The 26,090-nt window shown below is 56.9% G+C and overlaps 2 protein-coding genes across 4 annotated transcripts in view; one reads left to right on the forward strand and one right to left on the reverse strand.

Annotated features, from left to right (window-relative positions):
* PRRX2 (paired related homeobox 2) lies at positions 1–24,177 on the forward strand. Its single transcript, XM_066562645.1, has 4 exons — positions 1–244; positions 20,456–20,640; positions 20,819–20,997; positions 21,561–24,177. Exons 1-4 carry the CDS (start codon positions 1–3, stop codon positions 21,694–21,696), a joined length of 744 nt encoding a protein of 247 aa, XP_066418742.1. The 3' UTR covers positions 21,697–24,177.
* Positions 23,919–26,090, reverse strand: part of PTGES (prostaglandin E synthase) — a 27,446-nt gene continuing 25,274 nt past the window's right edge. For all 3 annotated transcript variants that reach the window (XM_066562649.1, XM_066562648.1, XM_066562647.1), the window contains exon 5: positions 23,919–24,319. In XM_066562649.1, the coding sequence (XP_066418746.1) occupies positions 24,277–24,319 (43 nt within the window). In that variant the 3' untranslated portion in view covers positions 23,919–24,276. The remainder of the gene's footprint in view (positions 24,320–26,090) is intronic.

A 26,090-nucleotide genomic window follows, 5' to 3' on the forward strand; every position in this document is an offset into this window, starting at 1 on the left:
ATGGACTCGGCGCCAGCCTTTGCCATGGACAAGCCGTTCGCCCCCGGCGCCGTGCGCGGCCCGGAGCCGCCCGAAAACGCTCAAAGCCGGAAAAACTTCAGCGTGAGCCACCTCCTGGACCTGGAGGAGGTGGCGGCCGGTATGAACGGGACCCCCGCGGCCGGTCCCCCGCCCGCCGGTGGCGGCAAGGCCATCCCAGAGCCGTCGGGAGGCAGCAGCGGCAGCGAGGCAGCGCCCCAGGACGGTGAGTCCCGCCGGGCCGGGATGGGGCAGCCTTGGGGATGGGGTGTCCCCGCCGTGTCCCCCTGCCGCGGGAAGGGCACCCCGGACTAAGGGGGTCGGTGTCCCCCCGCAGTGGGGTGGGAGAGCGGGGGGAGCGGGTGGAGGCGAGCGGCGAGGTGGCGACCCCCCGACAGCTGGGGGAGAGGGACCCCGCACCGTGAGAGAGGGACTCCGCACCCGGGCAGGGACACAGGGACCCCGCACCCGGGACAGGGAGCACAGGGACCCCGCACCCGGGACAGGGAGCACAGGGACCCCGCACCCGGGACAGGGAGCACGGGGACCCCGCAGCGGGACAGGGAGCACAGGGACCCCGCACCCGGACAGGGGCACAGGGACCCCGCACCCGGGACAAGGAGCACAGGGACCCCGCACCGGCCGCCTCCTCGCCGGCACCGGAGGTGTCGGGTCCGGGGCGCTCCCGGGAAGTCGGTCCGTGCCGGGGCTGCGTGGCCTGCGGGGTCCCCATGTCCCCCGGAGCTCCCAGTCTCGGTTTCCGGGCGCGGGGAGCGGGGCCGGCCCGGCGGGGCCGCGGGCACCGGGACACTGCGGGCACGGGGACACTGCGGGTCCCGTCCCGGCGGCCGCAGCTGCGCGACTCCGGCATCAGCGGGGACAGAGCCGGGGCTGGGACAAGAGAGCGGGACCGAGCCGGGACGCGGTTTCATGGCGCTCGGTCCTGGCCGGAGGCGCGTTTTTAACGGGACAATCCCGCCCGCATCTCCGCCGGTCCCGCACATCCCCGCTCCGCTCCTGGCGCGGGGGTGAGCAGGGTTCGCCCCATTCCTGTGGCAAAGCCACAGAGCCGAGGCAGCCGACGGCCCCCAGAGCCCCCCGAGGCCGAGTGTCCCTCGGGACACAGAGGTGACAGAGAGGGGGCAGAGCCCCCATGCCCAGAGCCCGGGCCGGGTGCCCTCCCCGAGGGGTGACATTCCCCAGAACTGTCCTGGCTGGGCTGTGCTACCCCAGGCTTGTTTCCTACAGCCCTGGGGTGCTGACAGCCCAGCCGGGAATCTGTGCTGCTGAAGGGGGCTCAGTCCCTTCAATCCCCCCGGTGCTCTCTGTGTCCCCTCCCCTGGCTCCTACACTGTGTGCAGCTCTGCAGCATCTTTCTCCAGCCCACAGCTCATTCCCTGCACAACCTCCTCCCTTCATGGAGCAACCCCACTGAGCCCCCAGCCTCTTCTGCCTTGCTGAGGGCTGGGCGCTGCTTTTTGGGATGGTATCTGGTATTTTCAGTGTTATTTTCCTCCCTCCCTTTCCCTTGGGTTTTGTGTGTACTTTCGGCAGTGGCTGTGGGGCTGTGGGGAGGGTTTCTCCTGCCTGTGGGGCTGTAGGGGGACAGTATTCCATGTTGGGGTCAGCACAGCTTTGGGAAACCCAGCCCAGTCTCACAGGGCTGTCTGCAAAGCAGCAGAGAAACAACTGCCCTGCTGGGCTCCTAATGCACCCAGAGAACCCAGCGTGGACCCAGCATGATGCAAAAAACAGAGTGAGAGGCTGCACGATCACCACCGGCCTGTTCTTCACCCTAAAACCCATTCCTCCCAGGCAGGGGCCCTGGGGTTTGCTCTGCAGATCCCAGCAGTGCTGGTCCACGTGAGATATTTCCCATTAGCACCTGTTCTGGCAAGCTGGCATGGATGGAGGCACCACCAGCATCTGGGATGCTCTGACAGGCTGAGCAGCAGCTGAAGCATTTCTGATGTTGAAAAATACCCAGGAGCTGAGAGCAGTGGGCAAGAAGAGAACAAGGAAACAGAGACAAGAACCTGGGTGCACGCAAAGCTGGACCTTTGAGACCCTTACCTGCTGCCACCGCCTTAACTGGGATGCAATTTCCTAAATTGAGATGGGAAGACCCGAAATACCAGGCAAATGTTCTGCCTTTGTGAGCATCAGCCTTTTGCTCCAGATCTGCGATGACAGCAAAGGAACTTCTACTGGTAACGCTATCTTTTACTGGCATCCTGAAATAGAACAGCCTCTTGGCATTTGCTCTCCTCTTCCTCTTCAACCATCGTGGGGTTTTCCTGCCAGAGGCAGGTGTGGAGCCCCACAGCTGCTGGCAGTGGGTTTGTTATGAACACAAGTGGCCACGGTGCCCCTGCATCTCTCTGCAGGATGTGGCTCTGAGCTCCAGCCAGGAGCCCTTCGGGGTCTTTGTGGAGGAAGAGCAGCCCTGAAGCTGCTGTGAAGCTGTGGGACCCCTGAAGCTGCTGTGAAGCTGTGGGACCCTGCACCAGGCAGGGCTCACGGGGGCTGTGCTGGCAGAGCCGGCACAAGGATGCTTCAGGCAGCCCCAGGCTGTGCCCAGCAGGCTGAGACCTCAACAGAACCCCCTCCCCTTCCCCAGGGAAGCTGCAGTGAGAGCTTTCCCGAGGCTGGCACAGCCAGAGAAGCTCAGGGCAGGGATTTATTCTCTGCAGAAGGGGATTCAGCCCTGGAGGCAGCCCCATGTCCGGGGCCCCTGGCACACCTCCCCTCCAGGAGCCCCTTGCAGGGCTGGCATCCCTTCCCCTGGCACTGTGGAGGCTCCTGGGGACCAAAGCCATGCCCAGCTCCCTCTCTACCCAGCGGGATGCTCAGCCCCTGCCTTGGCCACAGCCCCAAACTGGCCCTGAGTGTACCCAGAGCATCCTCCTGGGACTGTGAATACAAATATCTGTGCAACACATTGCTCTCATGACACCCAAAAATCAGAAATCCCACAAGCCAGGCAAGAGCAAGGAAAAGTCAACAGGGTGGTGAGAGCTCATTCACACCCTCATCTTCATCTTCATTCTCCCCTGGAGTGGTGCAACAGCCTCCCATGGAAAACCTTCGGCACAACTTCTGAGGTCTTGAAAGCTTGTTCACCTCCTTTCATTAGACTAACAAATAATGTGTAACGCGAAACATCTGTTAACAACAGCCCTTAATGTTCTCAAGATGATAAAGCAGGAGGGTAATTTTAGCCAGCAAGCCTTGACTGATGGCTTTTCAAACAATGAACTTACTTTTGGTGCCGCCTGGGGATGGGAGAGGGAGTCGTGCACTGGCTCCGGCACCGCTTTGGGGCTGAACACTCAGAAAGAGTCACTTTTGTCACAGCTGAGCTGTGGCCCCTCCAAGAGGATTTTTTGGCATGCATTGACCATTTATTTGGCTACAGCCACTGGGACCTGGCAGTGGGATGGGGAGGTGTGGTGGCCCCCAGACACCCCACTTTCAGAACAGTGCCTTGAGCCCCTTCCTCATCCCCTGGGTCCTCTGACCTGTTCTGGGGCTGTGAGGATGCTGAGCTGAGCAGTGATGCAGGAGAGGAGAGGAGAAGCAGCACCCAAAGGGGCAGAGGGCATTAAGATGTTGTTGCAACAAATTTGCTTTAATTTATCAAAACCAGAGCAGCTGAAAAGGGAGAGGTGAGGCAGGGAGGGACAGGGACCTGGTATCAGAGGGGAAAGGGGTCTTGGTCCTGGAGTTAAAGTGGTGGCTGATTGCCCCAGGTAGCCCCAAACACCCCCCAGGGCTTGGGTACCTTTCTTGAGGCAGAGCCATCCCAGCTGATGTCCCTGTGGTGTCCAAATCCAGGGACTGTGCTGGCCCTGGCTCACAGGACAAGGTTTGGCTGTGCTGCTCTGCCTTCCCAAATACCACTTGTCCCCATCAGCCATGGGCACAGCTCAGGGACACCTTGGCCTCTGTGGCTGTGCTGGCAGGAGGCAGCTCTGTACCCCCGTGGCCAGGATGTGCCTTTGGGGACATCTGTGCACAGAGATGCCCCAGCTAAACCCAGTGTCATTAACTCCTGGCTGATCCCCTGTGCTCAGTGAGACTGGGCCATGGGCACAGGGACACAGCTGAGGCCTCCCTAACCCCTGACCCACCAGACCTCTCTCTCCAGCACCCACCTGCTTTCCACAGCCCCAAAACTGCTGGGCACCCTCCAGGCTGCTGTGCTGGGAGGCTTTCCCTGGTTTCTGGATGCCAGACCAGGGACAGGCAGTGTGTAGGGACCCCAACACAGCCCCCGTGGAGGGGAGGAGGCTTTGGGAATTATCTGATGGATGTGGCTCAGCTCTCCAAGGAGAGGTCCCTGCTGCTCAGGGTGGCACCACCGTGCTGGCCATGGCCTGTGGGATGGGGTTGGGATACACTGGAGGGGGCAGCAGGGCTGGGGTGCAGCGTTTACAGCACCCATCACCCCTCACTGCTCCCCAAAACAGCCCCAGCTGGGGGGGCCTGGCAGATCTCCTGCAGGGCCCTGGCTGGGGACAGTCCCTGTTGGCATCTGAAGCAGAGGGGGAGGCGAATCCTCTGTGTCCTTGTAAGGCCAGCCCAGCCTGGTGGGTGGCACCAGGACAGAAGCCATCCTTGCTCTCAGTGACAGACATCACCCTCCCTGTCCCCAGTGCCTGCCTGGGGACCCCCCTGCCCGGGGGGCTCTGAGAGTTGCAGACCTCAGGACAGGGGTTTTTCCCCAAGTGCCCTTGGGGCTGCTGGAGCAGGATGGCCCCAGGGGAGGGGACAGTGCGTGTCCAGTGTGTGGTGCTGGCAGGTCCCCAGTGCAGCATCCAGCAGCAATTAGTGAGTAAGCACCAATTAATCCGTGTGGGAGCTCTCCCCAGCCTGGCCACCTCCCAGCCCTCCACGGTGGTTTTTGCTTACTGTGAGGATGGATGGATGGATGGATGGATGGATGGATGGATGGATGGATGGATGGATGGATGGATGGAGGGATGGATGGATGATGGATGGATGGATGATGGATGGATGATGGATGGATGGATGGATGGATGGATGGATGGATGGATGGATGGATGGATGGATGGATGGATGGATGGATGGATGGATGGATGGATGATGGATGGATGATGGATGGATGGATGGATGGATGGATGGATGGATGGATGGATGATGGATGGATGATGGATGGATGGATGGATGGATGGATGGATGGATGGATGGATGATGGATGGATGGATGGATGGATGATGGATGGATGGATGGATGGATGGATGGATGGATGGATGGATTAATGATGGATGGAAGGATGGATGGATGGATGGATGGATGGATGGATGGATGGATGGATGGATTAATGATGGATGGAAGGATGGATGGATGGATGGATGATGGATGGAAGGATGGAGGGATGGATGGATGGATGGATGGATGGATGGATGGATGGATGGATGGATGATGGATGGATGGATGGATGGATGGAGGGATGGATGGATGATGGATGGATGGATGGATGGATGGAGGGATGGATGATGGATGGATGGATGATGGATGGATGGATGGATGATGGATGGATGATGGATGGATGGATGGATGGATGGATGGATGGATGGATGGATGGATGATGGATGGATGGATGGATGATGGATGGATGGATGGATGATGGATGGATGATGGATGGATGGATGGATGGAGGGATGGATGATGGATGGATGGATGGATGGATGGATGGATGGATGGATGGATGGATGGATGGATGATGGATGGATGGATGGATGATGGATGGATGATGGATGGATGGATGGATGGATGGATGGATGATGGATGGATGGATGGATGGATGGATGGATGGATGGATGGATGGATGGATGATGGATGGATGGATGGATGGATGGATGGATGGATGGATGGATGATGGATGGATGGATGGATGATGGATGGAGGGAGGGCCTGACAGGTCCCAGCTCACCCAGAGCTTTCCAGCCACTCGCAGGGAGCCCAGCCCATCCCAGTCAGGTGAAGGGGCTGTGGGGAGGGATCCCTGCTGTGCACCCCAGGCTGATGCAGGGGACAGGGGACAGGGGACAACCTGCAGTGTTCTGCAGCCAGCCTTCCCCTCCCTAACAGCGACACCCTCACCGTGGTTCTTGTCCTGCACGTGGTCCCCTGCCCTGGACAAGAGGAAAGTGGTTCCTCAGGTCTCATCTACCCAGAAACTGCTGTGGGGTGGGAGTGCTGCTCTCCCATGGCACAGGATAGGGGCTGAATGGGGTCAGCTCCCTGCAGAAGCAGCCAGAGCAGCACAAACCACTGCCAGGCACAGGCAGGGTTGGGGGCACAGCTGGGAGAGGCCCCGGGGCTCACAGAGCTTCTGGCCTGGGGTTCACCCTGGTTCCACCCCTCTGTGCTCCCCTGTGCCCCCAGCCCTGCAGGGTGACACACACTCGCCACCCCACTCCTCCCACAGTGACATCCACGCCCCCTCCTGCTCCTCCTGTGGTGACAACGGGTCACCATCCTGCCCTTCCCTGTGCCCTGGGCTGCTCTCAGGCTCTTGCTGACATCAGGACTCTCATTTGGGGGAAATTTGCCCCCATATGAGCTGAGCACCCCCACCTGGAGTCCAGGCTCCCCCTGCCCCAGCTTGGGGGGCTCTGGGCTGCAGAGGGGCCCCTGGAAGTTGCCCTGCCCACGCTGAGCCCTCCCCAGGGCACAGCAAACACATCCCAGCACGTTCCTGCAGCCCTGCAGGGCTCTGTGGGGTCCCCACACGTGCTCACTGCTGTGCTGGGAGAGCTGCTGCCAGAGGGCAAAGGGGAAAAATCCCAAACTCAGGACCTGGGGAGATGGGAACCCTCTGGCTGGGGGAGCCCAAGAGCTGGAGCAGCCTTGGCTGGGCCAGGAAAATCACTTTTCTCCCTGACTTCTCATTGCTGGGATTCTTCTGTGCTCAGCACCCCCAGTGAGCTGGTTTTGGCAGGCATTGCTCTGGGGGATGCTCCTTCTGAAACCCTTTCCAGCAGGGAGAATCACGGCCTGGCAGTGTCCAGAGGGGACACTGGAGGGGTCCTGCATGTTGTGGGGACACAAAGCTTTGCCCCAGTCCCCTGGGAGCCCTGGCAGCACCCACTGATGTGCTTTAGTTCCCAGCAGCAGCCCAGACCCCCCTGAGACAGCCATGCCCAGCCCAGGAGGGTGCTGGGGTGCAGGGACACCTTGCCTGTCCCCCCCTGGGCTGTTATGTCTCACTCGACCAGCAACAGCTCAGTGCAAGACTATTTTCCCTCTCTTTTGGGCTGTTATTTCAGGGAATGGGGCTGATTCACAGGAAAAATATGAAATTTCGACTCTGTGCAGCCAAGATGGGTGAATTTCAACGAATCAGCATTTTAAGAGAGCCTGGGCGTGTGTCTGTAGCTGGGAGGCTGATGAAATGATTTGGGGCTCTGAGGCTGTGTGTTAGAAACCCTCCTCCCTCCCAGGGAGTGGGGCTGATCCCCCCCTCACCCAGGGCTGATTTCCTCCAGCCAGGGGGAATTCTCTCCCCAGAGCTGTCAAATCCTTGAGCCAAGGGGATGAGTTTGAAGCAGGATGGGACCCGGGTGCTTTGGGGTTGGTGTCCCCACACTGGCACCTCATTCCCTCCCTGCAGCATGAGCAGAGGCTGGAGGGAGTTGTCGCTCCAGGATGGAATCCCTGAGCCAGGGAACTGGGTCAGAGCATCCTTTAAAATGCTGGGGCAGTGGGTTATGGGCTGAGCGAGGATTTAGACCAGGCTTAATGCAGATCAGGTTTTTCCTGGCTGCAAAAAGCAATTTGGAGCAGAGTGGAAGTGTGGTGGGCAGAGGCAGCCACCCCTGCCTGGCCTTGGTGATGCCCAGAAGGGCCAGGGAGGATGGGAACAGCAAAGTGTTGGGGAGAAAGGCCTGATTTGAGGTTTCAAGGCAGTTTTCCGATGCCTGTTGACCAGGACTACCCCAAAACTACCAAACTACTTGTTTTTCACCGCACAACCCTGAATTTCCGAGAACTAACACAGAAATTCCTCCCCTCGCCCTCGAGGCATTCCCGATGTTCGCCTTTGCCCGAGGGACGCATGACCGCGGGCGGTGTTTTCCAGCCTTCCCACGGCTGACAAACGCCCTGTCCGTGCTCAGCATCCCTCGGCAGAGCCTCCCTGGCCCCGGCGTCCCGGCAGAGCCAGCCCCGGTACCGGGACCCGCGGGGGCTCCGCGGGGCAGCCCCGAGCCCCGGGCAGCTCCCGGTGCTCGCTCGGGGAATTGCGGGATAAATGCGATGCTGATGTTGCAGGAATTGGGCGAATTGCTGCAGCTTGTGGGGTTGTGAAGCCATCCTGGGGACATCCTGGGGACATCCTGGGGACATCCTGGGTCCCCTTTGCCACCTCGTCCCTTCAGCCCCAGCCGTGCGCCGTGCGGGTGCAAGCGGCAGCTCGGAGGGTGTTAATTGAGCAGGAGAGATAATGAGGCTGCTCTGCTGCTCTTTCCTGCGGTTTGGGGGGGAAAGCAGCCCCTGGGAGGCCGGGCAGGGCTGGGGGGACAGTTCAGGTCCCGGGGGATGCCGGGCGGGCTGGGAGCCTTCAGAGAGCGGCAGCGCCAGCCGCCGGCCCCCTCCCCTTCCCTCCTCATCCCCCTTTGAGCGCATATAATAAAGCAGCTTTTCAGCTGCGGCTGCAGTGATAGATCAGGAAGAATTGTATGAGTCTATTAAAGTCTGTGTGTCTCTGAATGGAGACTGTGGCTAAGCCAGGCGCCAGGCTCGCGCATTGAACCAGATGTGGAGAGGCGCCATCCTTTCCAGCCACTGAATCCGAGAGGCTGCAGGCTTCACACGCAAGGAAACTGGAGTGCACATGGCAGGGGAGCCGGGGGAGCGGCGGGGAGCACATGGCAGCGGGGCACATGTGGGGAGGGGGCACAGCCCGGGGCTCCCCGCAGCCTCTGCAGCCCGCCCGGGGCAGCGCTGGCACCGGAACCGGGGGGCTCGGGGGCCTGGGCCAGCCCGGGCTGGGAACGGCACCCCCGGGCTGGGAATGGCACCCCCGGAATGGGAATGGCACCCCCGGAATGGGAATGGCACCCCCGGGATGGGAACGGCACCCCCGGGATGAGCAGGGCACCCCGGAATGGGCAGGGCACCCTGGAATGGAAATGGCACCCAGGGATGGGAACGGCACCCAGGGGGAGCTGAGCTGAGCCTGGGGCTGCTCAGGGCATTGCACTGGGTGTTTGGAGGGGCTGCTCTGCACCCCAAGGTGTGCAGGGTGTCGGCATTGTGCCAGGCCATGCAGGGTATGGCTGGTAGGGGGGATTGTGCTGCACCCCAAACTGTACAGGGCAATGCCAGGTGTGTGTGCTGGGGTTCCACAGCACCCCAAGCCGTTCAGGGCAATGCCAGGTGTGTGTGCTGGGGTTCCACAGCACCCCAAGCCGTTCAGGGCAATGCCAGGTGTGTGTGCTGGGGTTCCACAGCACCCCAAGCCGTTCAGGGCAATGCCAGGTGTGTGTGCTGGGGTTCCACAGCACCCCAAACCGTTCAGGGCAATGCCAGGTGTGTGTGCTGGGGTTCCACAGCACCCCAAACTGTTCAGGGCAATGCCAGGTGTGTGTGCTGGGGTTCCACAGCACCCCAAGCTGTTCAGGGCAATGCCAGGTGTGTGTGCTGGGGTTCCACAGCACCCCAAGCCGTTCAGGCCATTGCAGGGGGTGGCATGTGGCACTGAGCCATTCAGGGGAATCACGCTGTACCCCAGGTGCTGCAGGGCATTGCCAAGTGGGGGGGTTGTGTTGCACCCCAGGATGCACATGGGACACTGCCAGGGCTGTCAGGGGTCACTTGGGGGTGGCAGTAGTAGGGGAGCACTTAGGGGACCCCAGGCACAGCACTGGGGTGCAAAGGGCCTGGTCCTGCAGCAGCACAGCTGAGGAGGGCACAGGATGGGTCACGGGCAGCTCCTGTCCCCAAAGCCACTGTGCTCCATACAGGAGACAAAAATGGAAGGACAGAAGGAAGGCAGGAAAGACAGACAGATGCCATCCTGCTGGGGACAGCTGTGGCTGGCAGCTCATGGGGCTGGTGGACCCATGGATCCCATGCACCCAGCAAAGGTGTGAAGCAGAGTCTGTGCAGGGGACACAGGTGACATGGGGACGGCCACTACAGGGCTGGGCTGGGGCAGCTGCCACGCTCCTTCCTCACCAATTTCACTTTCTCATCTGGGCTGGCCACATGGCTGTAACTTGGGGGTTGTAAATACCTCAGGGGAATTTTTAAATTTAAAAAAACTGTTTTCATTTAAATTAAAAGACACTCAAGCATTTCTATTAGTATTAGAGGTTTATAAAACTTAAAACAAATGTTGAAACTAAACTACCAGGCAATGCTCACTTCTGGAAGCCCTCTGCATGTTTGACATGACCCAGTTACCCCTGGGGCAGTAAGTTTTAGTTCTGTATGAGAGTGCCAGGGTCTCCAGTGTGGCAGGAGGGTCTCCCTGGGGACCTGGAGGGACGAAGGCTTGGAGGGATGAGGGTGAGGTCTCAGCTCTGCTGACCTTTGTAGGAGCAGGGCCCTGATGTTCCTGTCTCCATCCTGTCATGCCCATGGCTGGCACCTGCCCCCAGTGACCTGACTGTGATCCTGTCCCCACTGTCCCCACTGTCCCCACTGTCCCCGCCATACAAGGTTCTGCTGTAACCTGGAAACAGTTAACCAGGCTGGGTTAAAAAAAAAAAAAAAAGATACGAGTCACTTATTAAAATGAATGTTTTACAATAAATTTGGCGAGAGGCCACCGACCTCAAATGCAAACCAGACTGGAGGACAGCGGTGCTGCTGCTGGCAAGGGCTGCAGGGACGTCTGTGCGTGCAGGGAACCCCTGGAGCAGGGCTGGGATGGGCTCCCACGGCTGGGATGGGCTCCCAGGGGGGCTCACACCCACCCCACACCCAGCCAGACACGCTGGTTCCACAGCTGGTGGCTCTCAGCAGGTGCTGCTGCTCACTGATCAAATGGGTGCTCAGTGGTTTGCTGGCCTGGGTGTGAAAAACACCCTTTGGGCCTCAAAAAAAGAAAAGGGATTTGGGGCAGTGGCAGTGGGCAGCAGGAGGGGACAGCATGGGAGTTCTCATCATTCCCCCTTGGCCCTGCCTGCCTCCTTCCCCCCTTGGCAGTGACCCTGATGCAATGGAGTCTCTGCTTTAACCTCGTGGGGCTGGTGTTGGGTTTCAGTGCCAGATGCCACTGGGGCTGGCTTGCTTGGGCTTTTGCCTATTAAATTTCAAGAAACCACCTTTTTGGGGGGGCTGTGGAGGAGAGGAAGGCTGGGATCACCATGCCAGGGGTCCCTGGCTGGGAGCCAGCCCTCCACACAACGTTCCTGCTATGCAGCCCCAGCTGATTTAGTTTTATTTTTCAAACACTGAGCAAAAGTCCCAGGGAGCTCTCAACAGCCATGATGGCCTTAGGGACTCCCCATCCCCTTCCCAGCCCCCAGGAAAACTCACTTTGCAGTTAAATCCAGGATTTTGGTGGTGCTTTGCAAAGCGGGTGCTATCCTGGGCCAGTGCTTGCACAAGTCTCATTAGTGTTAATTAATTACACATCTGTGCCCAGCTGGGAAGCCAGGTAACCTGTTATATCACATGTGAGTGATGTTGGCACCTCTGTGGCTACATCGTGGACACACCAAATGGTGCCTGGAAGGTCTGCAGGATGGGAAGGGAAGCAGCTCCTGTGCTCAGCCCTGATGAAGGGCAGCAGGGCCCAGCCTCTGTCCCTCCATCCCTCCTCCAGTGCCTGTGGGGAGCCACCGTGGCTGCTCCCTCTGCCCAGACCCCTCGCTGTGGTGCCTGGGGCTGACCCAAATCCCAGCATTTTGGCCACAGGCTCTGGGCTGGCTCTTTCCCTGAGCCACAGATTCACACATCTGTGAGCCACCACGGCTGTTGTAAGGAGCTGGCAAAGGGGGGAGGCTGCGCCCCCGAGGGGCAGCGTCCCCAGGAGCAGCCCAGGCTGCTGCAGTGGCGTGAGGAGCAGGAGAGCCCCAGCACTGCTCTCATCCCACCCCAGGAAGGGCTCCTGGCTGGGAGATGAAAGCAAGTGAATGTCTCCTTGCCGGGAAGGCTCCTGGCTGGTGCTGCCTGGGGTAGAGCCAGAGCCTTTTGTTGGTCCCTGGGCCTCCACCGTGGGGGTTGGCAAATTCACAGGAGAACAAAATGGAAATTCCTGCTCCCCCGTTGGTCGGTGCTGCTCGGAACTTGGCTGGGATCAGTCAAACCCACCACGCTGTCTTTTCCTGAGGCACTTGGCTGTGCTGGGAGGGCTTTGGCTCCTGCTCCCCCCAGCCCTGCAGCCACAAACATCCTCCTGAGGAGCCCTTTGGTCTGACACAGCCTCTCGGAGCATCCCTGCATGAAGGCAGGAGCACCCATCCCGATTCCTGTCCTGTCTCCCCTCTCCCTCTTTGGCATTTGCAGGGGACACCCAGACTGCCACCACCGTGGATGAGTTTTTGGAGGCTCTGTGTGACCCCAGCCCCAATTAAGACAAGAGGGACCCCAGAGGGGTGCAAACCCCCTTGAGTTGCACATTCCCCTGCCATGAGCAGGGACGATGCCAGACCCTGCCAGATCCTGACCTCTTCAAGCCGCTGTACCCAGCAAATCCGTGCAGACAGTGGACATTCCAGGAGCCTTTCCTCCTCACTGTGCCATTCCTCGAGGGGCAATTTGGGTACTCGTTGCGGAGCAGCTTTGCCCCAGCTCAGCTCCCCTGCAGCTCCCTCCCCTTGGAGCGCTGACACAATGGAGGCAGTGGTGGCTCTGGAGCCGGGACAGCCCATTGTGTCGGGCTCCTGTGAACCCACGGGGTGCTCCTGGCAGCTCCCGAAAGCCCCGAGCCAGGCTGGGTCCCCCCACGCTGGCAGAGCCCTGGGAGGGAACATTTCTCTCGCAGAGCTCCGAGCCCGGGGGATGCGCTGGCGCTCGGGGCCGGCTGCCCCGGGCCGGTGCCACCGCCGGGGCACAGCCAGGCAGTCTGAGCCCTGCGGGCCCTCCACGGCCCCACAACGGCCCCACAACGGCCCCACAACGGCCCCACAATGGCCCCACAATGGCCCCACAATGGCCCTGCTCCAGCTCCCGGGGTGCAGGAGCCGGGCGGGTGGGGAGGCACAGCCAGAGCCGCGCTGGGCGCCGGCGCTGTCGCAGCTCTCGGGGCTGTCTCCGGAGCTGTTTCTGGAGCTGTCAGGGGGTGCTGGTGGTGCCAGGCTCTGTGGGCTGCATTGGGGCTGGGGCCAGGAGGCTGGGCTGCATCCCCAGCCAGTGGTGTGTCCCTGTCACCTTCCCCAAAGGTCTGTCACAGGCAGCTCCCAGCCCAGGTAAAGGGTGGGTGATGGCACCGACTCTCCCAGATCCCTGGGAGAGTGGACAGGAATTTCTTGTGCTGCTCAGCCTACTCCTCTCACTCCCACCAGAGCTTTGTGGCCAAAGATGTTCCCCAGCCCCTTCCTGAGGCTTGACAGCATCCCACCACCCCTGCCTCCTCCTTCAGGGAATGTGGCTGCAATTAATTCATTAAATGCTTCCGCTGACGCAGGAGCTGGCTGTGCCAAAACACCATTCCTGGGGCCTGGCCTCAGCTGGGTGAGCCTGTGCTGGGCTGTGCAGGAGCCTCTGGCATGGTGGGAAGTGCTGGGAATGTTCAGGGACTCCTGAGCACTCAGGGCTTTTGCTGCAGCCCTGTGGATTTCAGCAGCTTTCAGCTTCCAGGGCATCGTCTTTAAATCACAGCACAAGAGTCTCTGCTTCCCTTCTTCATTCTTTTCATTATCTTCCTCCTTCCTCACTGCCTCACTTCAGGAAGTCACAGGTGACTTCCTGATCTTCCCCCTCTTGTGCACCTGGGTTTTGCAGCTTGGCTGCCCTGACTCCAGAGCCAGCTCTGAACCCACTCACAGCTCTCAGCAGTGAATTTGGTGGCTCACTCTGGGCTGGAGCCACCCCTGAGGGAAGCAGTGTCTCATGACATGGGGATCTTCCTTTTCATAATCTTTCTTTTCCCAGTACCCATCTAAGCATCATGTTCCCAATGATTTTGCTGCACTAATAATGAACTGAAAAAAGGATTCAGTGCCACCACTGGGTTACCAGCACAGGCTGGACACATCCCCACTGGGATGCAGGGATGCTGCTGGCTCAGCCAGGACCTTCCTGGCTTGTTCTGTCTTTTAGCTGGATGTGCTGTGATGGGTGCTCAGACACCACACACCATTCAGGGGTGCAAGGGGAAAACCTCCAGAGCTCTGGGGGTGCAGGGTGTGCATGGAGCATCCCTGGGGCTGCAGCACTGCTGGGCAGGATCTTCCCAAATAGCGTGTGTCTGTGTGGCTGGGGGTAGCAAGCTGTGGTGCTGGGTGGTTTCTAGCTGGTGCAGAGGCAGCTCTATAACCATAAAACAGGCTGCTGCTGCCTGTCAGTGAGCACAGGCTAAGGCCCCCCCGGGACAGCCTTGGCCTCTTTCTTGGTCCAGACTTTTGCTGCTCCTTTTTAACAGAGACACTTTTCCCCCAGCAAAACTGGCAGCCTGTAAAAACGTGTCAGCGTTTCAGTTTTTTCACAATTAATGAGGTGAAACATCCTCGGAAACATTTCGCTGTAATGTTTCTCCAGTAGCTGGGACTTGCCCCTCTCTTAAATTTTTCATGTTCGCCACTTGAGCCGGGAAAGTTTCCTTCGGACTCAGCACATTTGGACCCCCCCAGCTTCAACCTCCCCCCAGAGCCTTCAGCATTCCCAGGGTCTTTGTGAGGCTGGGCTGGGCTGGAGGGGGACAGGGAGGGGCAGTGGGTGAGGATGAGGAGGTGGGAGCCTGGGGAGGGGCTGACAGCCCTTGTTCCCCAGGGATGCCCTGTCCCCCATATCCATGGCTGTTCCCAGGATGGGTTTGGACCTCATGCCAAGTAAAGCTGGGGCTGGCGTCCTGAGGGCAGGGCTTGGTGGCCCCAAAAGCTTCTCCCCTGGGTACTGGGGTGAAGCAGTGCAGAAAATGGGGTGAAACTATGCAGAAAATGGGAGTTTCACCAATGTGGTTTTGCTGGTGCTGCTCCTGTGCACCCAGGCTGGGCTCATGGCTGGGTGCAGGAAAGGAACCATACCTGGGTGACTCAGCACATGTGGAGGGGCAGGTTCCTGGCTGCTTCTCAGCCCCCCAGGCTTTCCAAGCTGATTTGGGGAGATTAAAGACCTGTTGTGGTGTAGGCATCTCCCACCATCCCTACCGCCACAAACCCTGTCCTTCCTGTGCCCATGAGCAGGGACAAGTGCCCAGCTTCCCTTTGGCCTCTGGAGCATCCCTCCTACTATTCCTCCTCCTTCCAAAGCCCTGGTATGGGCCTGTAAACCCCCCTGGGCTCCCAGGCTGTTCCCAGCTGCATCCCAAGGCAGGGCAGTGTTGGAAGTGGCTGCTGGAAAGAGGCGTCCCCTGCACTTGGCAGTCCATGCACCCCCAAATCCCACCTCAGCTGAAGGCTGTGGAACAGAGCAGAGCTGGAGTGGGCACACACCATGGAGGGGCCATTCCCAAAGCCCAGAGCTCTGCTCCAGCTCTCTGCAGTCCGAGGGGAAGCACTCCCTCCCCATGATTTAGAGGAGAAGTTAAACAATTGCACATGAAGCTCTGGCAGACGTCATGGCCGGAGCTCTCCTCGCTCCCCCGAGTACGAAGGGATGAAGGGAGTGCACATGTTTACCGAGAGAGACCATGGGAGAAACGAAAGACATTGTTTTTCCAAAGGATTTCTTGGCTGTAAAAGACCTCCACCACCCTGCGGCTTCCCTGATGAAGGCCCAGCGTTAATTTGTTAAATCCACATCAAGTGCCCAGAGAACCCATTGTTTATTTTTGCTAATTCAGCCGGCCGAGATCAAATTGGGGTTTTATTTGTTAAGGATAAACCTTAATTAATAAAAGCTATTTATTTGGCTAGAGTCGGCCGCAGCCTGAGGGTCAGATATGCCACGATCATTATTTCAAGTAAAACAAACCCAAAATGTCTCTCAACAGTTTGAAAAACGTAGAAACTTAGAGGGCTGAATTTATTTGTCTTAGGAAGAATTTACAGCTAATTCCCTCCAGGCTATTTCAACCCTTAAATTATACCCAAGAAGAAAAAAGAAGGAAAAAAATGCCATTCCAGGCGTAGTAGGGAAGTAAATGGTACAGCAGATTTGATCATTTTGGCTGGGGGGGGGGGTGTGAAAAATTTAAAGCTTAAAGGGTCTTTGGCAAACTGCTCCAAATAAACGGAACGTGTGAAATAATTTAATGACAGAAAACGTTTCAGGGCCGTGGGGGCTGCGGTGCAGTGGAAAATGAAACACGTTGGAGGAGATGTAGCCTGGGCTTTTTTGCATGAGAGGGTTGAACTTGCTGCCTTCTGACCTGAAAAATGGGGAAACTTGCACCCCAAAGCCGAGTGGTGGAGTTGGAGTCAGGAAAACTTGTCCCAGATGTGGTGGTACTGATAGGGAGCAGGGTTTGCAGCATCCCCTGGGGAAGAGACAGGCTGGCAGCTGGCTGGGGTAGCAGGGGTGGTGCTGGGCAAACACCTCACTCTGGATGGACATTTTGCAAATAAATGCCCCAAACTGGGTGTCCAGAGGGGAGACTGAGCATGGCTGGCAATGAAGCCCATCCCTGAGAGACATCCCAAGGCAGGATCCCTGCCTGTGTTTCTGGGGTCAGGCAGGAGAGCTGCTGGGACTGTGGATGCTGGTTGATCAGGATCACAGCTGCTCTGAGCCCATTTACTGTGCACTAATGGAGCTCTTAGTCAAACCCAAAGCCTTGGTGGAAATCCAGTGAAAATCACCTCTTTACAGTGCTCAACAGCAGCTGTGGGAGGCTGGGGGCCCTGCCAGTGCGAGGGCAAGCCCAGCACCAAGGCTGAGACTGCTGAGTCCTTCCTGTGGAAAACTAATGGAAGCACAGAGGGCACAGGCAGGAGTGGGAGAAGGGGGCTTGGTTGGTGCCCAGCTGAACCAGCCCGGCTCTGACCCGGGGGTGGTGCTGCCTTTGCTCCCAAGTTCTCCCTGTGGCACGGTCCAGGCTTGCCAGCACTGGTGCTCCCACGGGGAGAAGGGTTTTGGGGTGACCCCAGCACCCCATGGCGTCTGTAGGGCACAGAGCTGTCCCCAGGCTCTCTGCAGCTCTCAGGCAGCACTGCCTGAGGCAGGACAGCCCAGAGAGGAGGCTGGAGGTGACCCAGGCCACATCCAGCACCCCAAAACTCATCCACACCACGGGTGGAAAGTCTCCTGTCTTTCCTAACAGTCTGGGGCAATTTAAGGCTTTTTTGTGGTGCACATTGGGCCCATCCTGCTCTGTGCAAAGCCCCTGTGCCTCCCTCTCCCCATCCTCCCCCTCATGTCATCTTTCGTTACTCAGTAACGTTATCCCCCCTGTTTTCCCCCTTTCCCTGCATTTCTTTTCCTTTCAGCGGAAATTGTAATCAGTGGAAGATAAATACAGGGAAGGAGGCTGGGGGGAAGGCTCAGGAGCCCCTCTGACCTCAGGGTTGGACAACCAAGCTGGTCCCTTCAGCCCAAATGAACCCCCAAATTATACTTGACAAAGGCAAGGGTTTGGCTTTCTCCATAGCCTCCCTAAGCACTGCTTTGGGACAGAACAGTGATGGTGGGAAGCTGGTTTTAACTTTGTGCAATTACAAACTCTTATTCCTGGGTGCCCATCAGGCTGGGGAACTGGCTTCTGATTCTTCCATCAAGGTGTCAGCAGGTCTGGTTAAATCCAAGTCCCCCTGATGGCAGTGGGAGGACAGGGCGTCTTCAGGGGACTCAACTCATCCCCCTTCCCATCCCTTCACTGATGCCACAGAGAATTGAGCCATGCTCCTTTTTGGGAAGTTGATTTGGGGTTATTAAAGCATCTCTGATAGAGGAGATCCTGTACCCTGTAAACCTGTCAGACATTCACCACCAGCAATTCGGGTGGCATCTGCCTGCTCCCACAGGCCTGCAATGCCTGAGCTAATGAGGAAAAGATGCTGATGCATTACCAAGGCTCATCCCTGGGCAGAGCAGAGGATCCAGGCAGGAACTCCATGTGTGGAGCTGCCTCCCTGCCATGGAAAAGGTGTGGAAGGTCCCTCCATTAAAAGCAGCAATAGGGGCTGAACAAAATGCCCCAAAACCAGCATGGCCCAGGGTTTGCAGGTCGCCAAATACCCAGGAACAGCTGGTGCTTGGACACATCCTGATCCAAGTCCAGTCCTAAACTTCGACCCCAGCATTACTGCCAGCCCCATATGGGAAGCACTCAGCACCACTTGTCTCCTGTGGCTGTTTAGCTCTTCCTTCTGTGGGTTTGGGGAGATAAACACCAGCCAGAAATGTGGGCAGATCCTACAGAACTGGATTGAGAGTTGATTTCAAAAAACTTTCCTCTTCCTCCTTTCTTTCAGCCAAATTAGATTGGGCAAGGGAAATCAGCACTATGGAAAAGTCCTATAGCCAGGTTTAAATTGAGGATGGAGCCAAAGGGGGTTTATAAATTTTATTTATACATTTCCCAGGGTTCTGTTGAAATCACTGCCAGTTTGGTGAGGGGCAGTGGGTGCCCTTGTGACTATTTTGAACCAAACCCTGATGTACCATTTCCCCAGAAGCCCTGTGGCATGGTCATAAACCCACAAGGAAACCTCTCACCCTGTTACATCCTGTATGCAGCTCTTTCCCAGCCTGATGGTTCCCATTTCAGTCCCAAGCTCCCAGAAAACTCAGGGACAGCCATGGCTGGACTTCATGTATTTTAATCCAGCGGCTCGTTAGCTCGCTGGAGGAAAACAGGACCAAAAAAGGAGTTTAACTAAAAGGGGCAACTGGAAAGCAGAAACTGGCAGAACATTTGAAGCTGCAGGAGGAAGTGCTGGAGGGAATTCTGAGAATTTTATTTGTGAGCCTTTAGACACAATTGGTGGTGAAGGGCAGCCCGTGGTTTCCTGGCTGGGGAAAGGGTCTCAAACCCACACATGTTTCAGGCACTGTCCATCGTGTCTTCACCCAACCAAGAAGACCATGTCCAAAATACAAGATCACAGATTGTTGATGGTCAACCAAGGCCAAGTTGCACCTACAGCACAATTAAAGGCCCAGAGAAATACCAGTGGCTGCAGAGAGGCCTTGGGAGAATGATGTAGTTGGGCACATAGGAGTCCTAGGGACTTGATGAGAAACTTGCTGTTGGATGTTTCATGGCTTGAATTATTCAGAGTTAAGGTGCAAGAAGGTTTTTCTGGCCTTAAAGATCTTGGAAGTTTCCTCCTGCTCAACAGCTTGATGGTGTCTTGAAACTTTGTTGCTCAAGCATTATCTGAAAATGCTAGACTTATTAAATAAGTATCACAATTAATATTATTAGCAAGTATTAAATTTGTGAGCATACTCAGGGAGTGGTGAGTTCTGCCACCCTGGCCTCTGCAATGATACAGAGCAGAAAGACCCAACATACCCCTGCCATGAATCAGGATGCCATAAAAATATTAACATTTCAAATAATTCCAGAATGCTTTCCCACCAGTAGGTACAGATTGGATCCAGATGCTTTATGAACAGAAAGAACCATTAACCAGTACCTCCACAAGGGAGAACGACAGCGAGCTGTGCTCCCCACGGAGCCTTTGCAGGAGCTGACTGGGTGTCTCGGAAAAAAGCTTCACAAAATTGCCCAAACCTTATGATATTAGTGACAAAGAGGAGATTAATCTCAGCCTGGCTGACAGCCCAAGATCAATACTGAGAAACCAGACTACACCCTCAGCATCATGTTTCCATGAGGCAGCAAAGCCAGAAATAAACACTGCGGAGGCTGAGCCCTGCGAGACGCGGTGCCGCTCGCTCCGAGCTCTGAGGAGCAGCGTTGGAAGAGCAGATGCTTGGCTGCAGTCCTGTGTCACCTTGGGGACATGCCACAGCTGGGGCCTCGGGGGTGCTGGAGGTGGGAGCTCAGACCCACATCTTGGGGGTGTTTTGGTGCTGGATTTTCATCACCATTCATGAAAGCTTGACTTGAAGTCTTAGCAAGAGCTGAGCTCCAGTTTGGATCAAGTGCAGCCCCAGAATACACTGGGACTGGTATTCAAAATCAGGTCAGCATGGTTTAGCCAGATGTGAAACCACCACAGGCCTTGGTAAATTTTGGGGTTTACCCTAAGCTCCAGCAGGTCCCAAAACAGGTTTTGATTCTCATGGACATCACAGGGTTGCACATATCCCCAGAGAGTCCCAGGTGCCTGGAGGGAGCATGGCTGGCAGGACACTGCAGACCCCCAGGAGGGCTTGGGCTTGGCTGGGTCAGGGGGTCTCACACAGGTCTGGCTCTCATGTGGCTTCTGTTCCTTCCCCACAGGTGAGAGCCTGAGCCCAAGCTGCGGGGCAGCCAAGAGGAAGAAGAAGCAGAGGAGGAATCGCACCACCTTCAACAGCAGCCAGCTGCAGGCTCTGGAGAGGGTCTTTGAGAGGACGCACTACCCCGACGCCTTCGTGCGGGAGGAGCTGGCCAGAAGGGTCAACCTCAGCGAGGCCAGAGTCCAGGTGAGCACAGGTTTGTGTGGGAGAAAGCAACACCTCTGCCTCGCCCCAGGCAGGAGCAGGGACTGTCCCTTCCCTTGTTTCATCCTGCACATCACCACAACCCATAGGACAGATGGTTGGGACATCCCTGAGTGCACTGGGTCCCCTCTGACCACCTTTCCACCTTTCCCCATCACAGGTGTGGTTTCAGAACCGGAGGGCCAAGTTCCGCCGTAACGAGAGGGCGATGCTGGCCAACAGATCGGCATCCCTGCTCAAATCCTACAGCCAGGAAGCAGCCATTGAGCAGCCCATGGCACCACGACCCACTGCACTGACCCCTGAGTATCTCTCGTGGACCAGCACCTCCCCGTACAGGTAGGTGGAGGCTCTGGACGAGCTGGGGAGGAGGTGGCCACGGGGCAGGGCTGCCTAGAGACCGCTCCACTGCCCCAGGGATGCAGCCCTGTGCCACTGCTGGGGATTTGGGGAGTTTTATGAGGCCAAAAGGAGCTCGTGTGACTTGGCTTTGGAATCATTTAAACTCTGTCTGAGCATCCACTGCCCAATGCTGAGCAGGCTTCTCTGCCTCCTTGCATTTTGGGGCTGGAGCAGGCGCCCTGGTCCTCGCAAGGGATTTGCTTGGCCTCGTGCTGACCCTTCCCACATCTCGGCACAGGAGGTGGCATGGGTCCCTTCTGGTTCCCAGCTGTTCATGTTCAGCCATCACATCCAAAAGCACAAAGCAGGGCCTCCTGGTGCATAGTTTGAGGGGTTCCCACATCCATCCAAGCCCATAAAAATGCTGAAGCCTTGGCTGTTCTTGTGAGAGATCTCCAATAGGGAACAGCTAGCCTGGCCTGGGAAGCCAGCAGGACCACAAAGGGCATGGGGTCTTCTCCATGGGCCATTCCTCATTGCTCCCTGCTCCCTCCCTGCAGCACTGTGCCCTCCTACAGCTCCAGCGGGACCGCAACGCCCACCCAGGGGGTGAACATGGCCAACAGCATCGCCAGCCTGCGCCTCAAGGCCAAAGAGTTCAGCCTCCATCAGAACCAGGTGCCGACCGTAAACTGAGCAGGGCAAAGCCCATCCCGTGGCCTCCTCCAGGATACAGCGTGGAGCTCCCGTGCAAGGCCTAGGACAAATCCGCCGCCTGCCCAACACACATGCCACTCATCCAATGTCTCAGCATCTTCTCTCCTCTTCCCTTCCCTTCTGAAGGTAAAGTCAGTCCCAGGCCGAAGTGGCACATAATTATAGCCACATATGGAGCGAACTTGGTTAGAAACTTGCTTTTCCGCACACCCTTATAATAACGGCTATATATACACACATACCCCCCACACGCTCTTTGAGGACAAACAGACTTGCCAAGGGAACAAGAATTTGCTTCCAAACATGGAAGGATCTTGGACTATTGGATTTGACCAATTTGGGTATCTTGCCCAGAGAGCCAAAGAGTTATTGGGTCTTCTCCTCCCGCAGGGACACTGTGGGAGGATCACGGGCCCCCCTTTCCACCAGGCTGTGACTTGTGGCGCTCAACTGTGTGTGCCAAAGCTGATCCATGTGTTTGTTTCTTTGTGCAACCCCAGCCACAGTGTGGGGTTTGGGACCTCCCCAAGTTTGGGGCTTTGGGAAGCTGATGGCTCACCCATGCCATGGCCAGTCTTGGCCAGCCCTCTGCACTGTGCTTCCTGCATTTATGAGCTGTCTATGCTGATGGCATCAGGCTTTGTCCCTTCCCAGAGGGGCAAGCAGAGCTGCAGCACCTCAACAGACCCTCCTGGAGCCTGTGAGCTCTCCCGTGAGCCGGGGATGCATCGCCAATCCCCAGGCAGGCACCGCTGCCCTGCCTTGGTGGATTTGCCAGCGATTCTGCAGAGCCCCAGGTCATTGAGCAGTCCCAGGGAATGAGAAAATTGGAAAAAGCTGTTGGGTTTCAGCTGAGTAGGCGGCTCCCAGCGCTTCGTGCCAACGAAGGCTTCGCCTTCCGGAGGCACAGCCTCCCCGTCGGCAGCTCCGCAGATGTGCTCGGGGCTCTGGGGCCGGCGGCTCCATGGGGGGAGGCTTTCTTGGTTTTGCAGAAAGGAAATGGTTTCCCCCTCATCCCACCCTGCTGCGCAGCCTAATGAGGTTCCAAGGTGGGACGTGCAGGGGATGGACACGGGGTGGGCAGCCTGGCCCTAAGCCATGGGGCTGAGCTGTGGGGAGATGCAGCCTCCACCTTCCCCTGCCAGTTCCACAGCTGGGGTGGTGGAGGTGTGGCGTCCCTGTGGACAAAGCCCACTGGAAACCACATCACCCTTTCCTCACCCACTGGAAAGAGCCACCAGCCAAGCATGGGGACACCACCAGCTCAGAGGGGTGGCCTGGGCAGAGAAGACACGGCCCTGCTTCCCTAGAAGGGGTTGGTTTGGGGGCTGCAGCAATGGATCTGAGGACAATTAGAGCAATTGCTGAGGTGCCTCCTCCAGGTAAACATCCTCTGGCTGGTGACACCGAGGCTGAAAGTGCCACAGCTACAAAGTGCCCACCTGAGTCCCCAGAGCTCCCAGGAGCATCCTCTCCCATTCCCACTGGGGCTGTCACTGCAGCTGCATGTGGGACCCAGTGGCTGTGACACCAGGGCCATCAGCTGCACCCCAGGCAATGCCACCATGAGGGGACTCACCCAGCACCCAGAGCTGGAGACCTGATGGGAGAACCATCTCCTGTGCCTGGGGGTGAACCAGCCCCTCCATCCTGCCTCCAGCCCCTGCCTTCTCTGCTCTACACTTGGGAACAGCGACGTTCTCCTCCTCAAACCTGGCAGGCAGGGAGAGGGCACAGCCTGCCTGACCCTGTCCACCTCCTCCAGTGTCACCCTAAATACCCACCCTCTGCCCCTGTCCGCATTTCCAGGGCTGGGATCCCTCCCATGTGTCATGCCAGCTCCCCACACTGCACAGGGACCTGCCAAGCCAGGGGGAAGAGGGATCCACTGTGGATCAAATCATCCACCCTGAGAAACACCATTGGGGCAGGAGGAGGGGGCCAGGGGGGTCCTATTCCCATGGAAAGCACAGGGCTCTTTTTTCAGTTATACAAGATGAAACCACAGGGATATAAATGTCGCTGCCTCTTTGAGAACATTAATGAAAATAAACCCATTTAATAGTTTGCAGATGCTGTTTCTGTAAACCTAAAAAAAGCAGGGAATAAATATTTCTTCACTAAATATCTATATGTATATATATATTTGAAAACATTTGCTCCTAATCTTAGGGCCCCTCCTTTACTGTGCTTTTGGCAGCTTATCACAGCTTGTCAGTCAGTGCTGAACTCACCAAGAAGAGATACAAATTGCACCCATGGAGGGGTAGCAGGACCGAGGGATTATTGTAATCTAAGCTCTCTCTCGCCCTTTCTATTTGTACATTTCAATTACTTGTAACAAGATCCGTGGTGGATTTGGTTTTTTTCTTCTGCATGTCTGTGTTTTGGAAATTTTTGTAAGGTTTTTGTAAAAACAACTCTTGTGAAATAATGGAGGAATAAATATTTTACTGAGTAGAGACGTGTCAGTGCATGTGATAGGGACCCGAGTCTTCCATCACCAGCCTCTGTGGTTTCCCCACCTGGCCTGGACAAGCAGCCTGGGCAGAAATTGAATTAAGAGGTAGCAAGGAGGGTCAGATTCTGCACAGAAATTGAGCTGAAAGAAACCAAAGGGTAGAAATAAACCATCAGATTGTAGAGCACTTTCCAGGGAGCAAAGGCCCACAGGTGCAGAGCAGGCACCGAGCACCCAAAACAAGAGGAATCAGTGGTCAGGCAAAGGTGATACCAAATAGTTGAGGCAGCCAAAGTTAAACAGGGCTCCAGAAGCTCACAGTGCTGAGCTATCAGGCAGAAGATTTAATGCAATGTGGAGAGGTGTGAAGATGTACCCAGGGGAAACTGCCCAGCACATGCTCAGACTGAAAGGCAGCGAGTCAAGGGGCAGGATTTGCTAGAAAAGGATCAGAGAGCAAGGCAGAAAGTGTCCTCATTGTCCAAATAAAGCCTGAAATTCATTGCTCCAAGATACTGTGGAGATCAATGCTATGGTGCATTCAGAGAGGGAGAGAAAGTTAATGGTGGGTGTGTGTTGGTGCAACGTGGCAGGGACTCAACTGCCTGTGCAGAAATCTGCTGCCCTGCTGACTCCCAGGAGCTGGGAGGAGAGGAGACACCTGGGTTCCCATTGTTTCTTTTACTTGCCTTCATCACAGCAGCCTCCCTGCAGGCCAGCTCACATGGCGTCACTTTCAGGATGTCTCTGTCACCTCCTCCTCTCCAGGCCATCCTCCATCCCCACACACAGCCAGGGGACCACAGCCCTGTCCCCTGCACCCAGAGAGGCTCAGCTCCGTGACAGCCACAGGATCAGCTCCCTCCCAGCTGCAGCCTTTGTCCCTCCCATCACCAGTGGCTGTTGGGACACGTGGATCCAAGGCTGAGGGAGGAAGGATCCCTAAACAATGTGTTCCAGCTTTCCCTAGAGGGGAACAAGGCTCATCCCACCTCATCCCAGCAGCACCCAGCAGGAGCAAGTCCCCATACTGGACATCACCCCAGGCCCACCATGGTCCCACACACTTGACCATCCCTGCCAAATGCTCTGCTGCTGCTTTGTAACCATTTATTTATTCACTCAGTAAGTGGCTTGTAGATCATTAAGGCCAATTGTCCAACCTCCTGCACAAAGAACATCACCCAAGCAGCATCCTCATGTCCTCAGCACGTGGCCAGTGCAGAGCATCCCTTTGGAAAGCATCCAACCCTGAGTCAAGAGACCCTTGGAAGTGATGAACTTACAGATCCCAGGGCAGATTCCTCCAGTGACTCACCACTGTTGACTGCTGGAAATATGTCACTTATTTCCTGCCTGAACTGTCTCAGCCTCAGTTCATCTGCCACTAGAGCAGAAGGTCTCAACCCATGGTCAGCCAGCTCCCAGGAGCTGATGGGCATCTGAGGGGCCTCAAACCAGGAGACAGAGCATGGAGAGCTGCAGCTCACCTGGCAGGGTCTGCACCCACCCCACGGGGGAGGGAGATACTGGGGGAAGGCTGTCAATGAGGAACTCCAAGGTGTTGTGCAACCTCTCTCCTTCCAGGACAGGGGAAGTTTTCCTCCCTGGAAGGGCACATCCATCACCAGTTCTAATTTGGGCAGGAGAGCTGCTCTCCATCCATGCACTGCAACTTTGGGTGTGGTGGAAGGTTGCAAAGACATTTGCAAATGGTTTCCTTCCTCAAAGCAGTTGGTTTTCAACCAGGTGAATCCAAAAGGGTGGGTCTCAGGTGATGGCAGGATCTTTCTGGACCTCCTTTCCTTGTTTCTGACCCCCCAGCCTGGCACTTGTGCATGACTTGCTGACTGATGAAAAGTTGAAGTTTGCCCCTAGAATATTTTGATGAGAACAATTTTGTGTTGTCATC

Source organism: Molothrus aeneus, chromosome 19 (assembly GCF_037042795.1).
Source record: "Molothrus aeneus isolate 106 chromosome 19, BPBGC_Maene_1.0, whole genome shotgun sequence".
Classification (NCBI taxonomy): domain Eukaryota; kingdom Metazoa; phylum Chordata; class Aves; order Passeriformes; family Icteridae; genus Molothrus; species Molothrus aeneus.

Bases quoted from the DNA above. Each gene is read 5' to 3' on its own strand.
- PRRX2 (XM_066562645.1), top strand. From the start codon at position 1: ATGGACTCGGCGCCAGCCTTTGCCATGGACAAGCCGTTCGCCCCCGGC. The intron at 245-20,455 runs GTGAGTCCCGCC...CCTTCCCCACAG, and splicing joins CGAGGCAGCGCCCCAGGACG to GTGAGAGCCTGAGCCCAAGC. The intron at 20,641-20,818 runs GTGAGCACAGGT...TCCCCATCACAG, and splicing joins TCAGCGAGGCCAGAGTCCAG to GTGTGGTTTCAGAACCGGAG.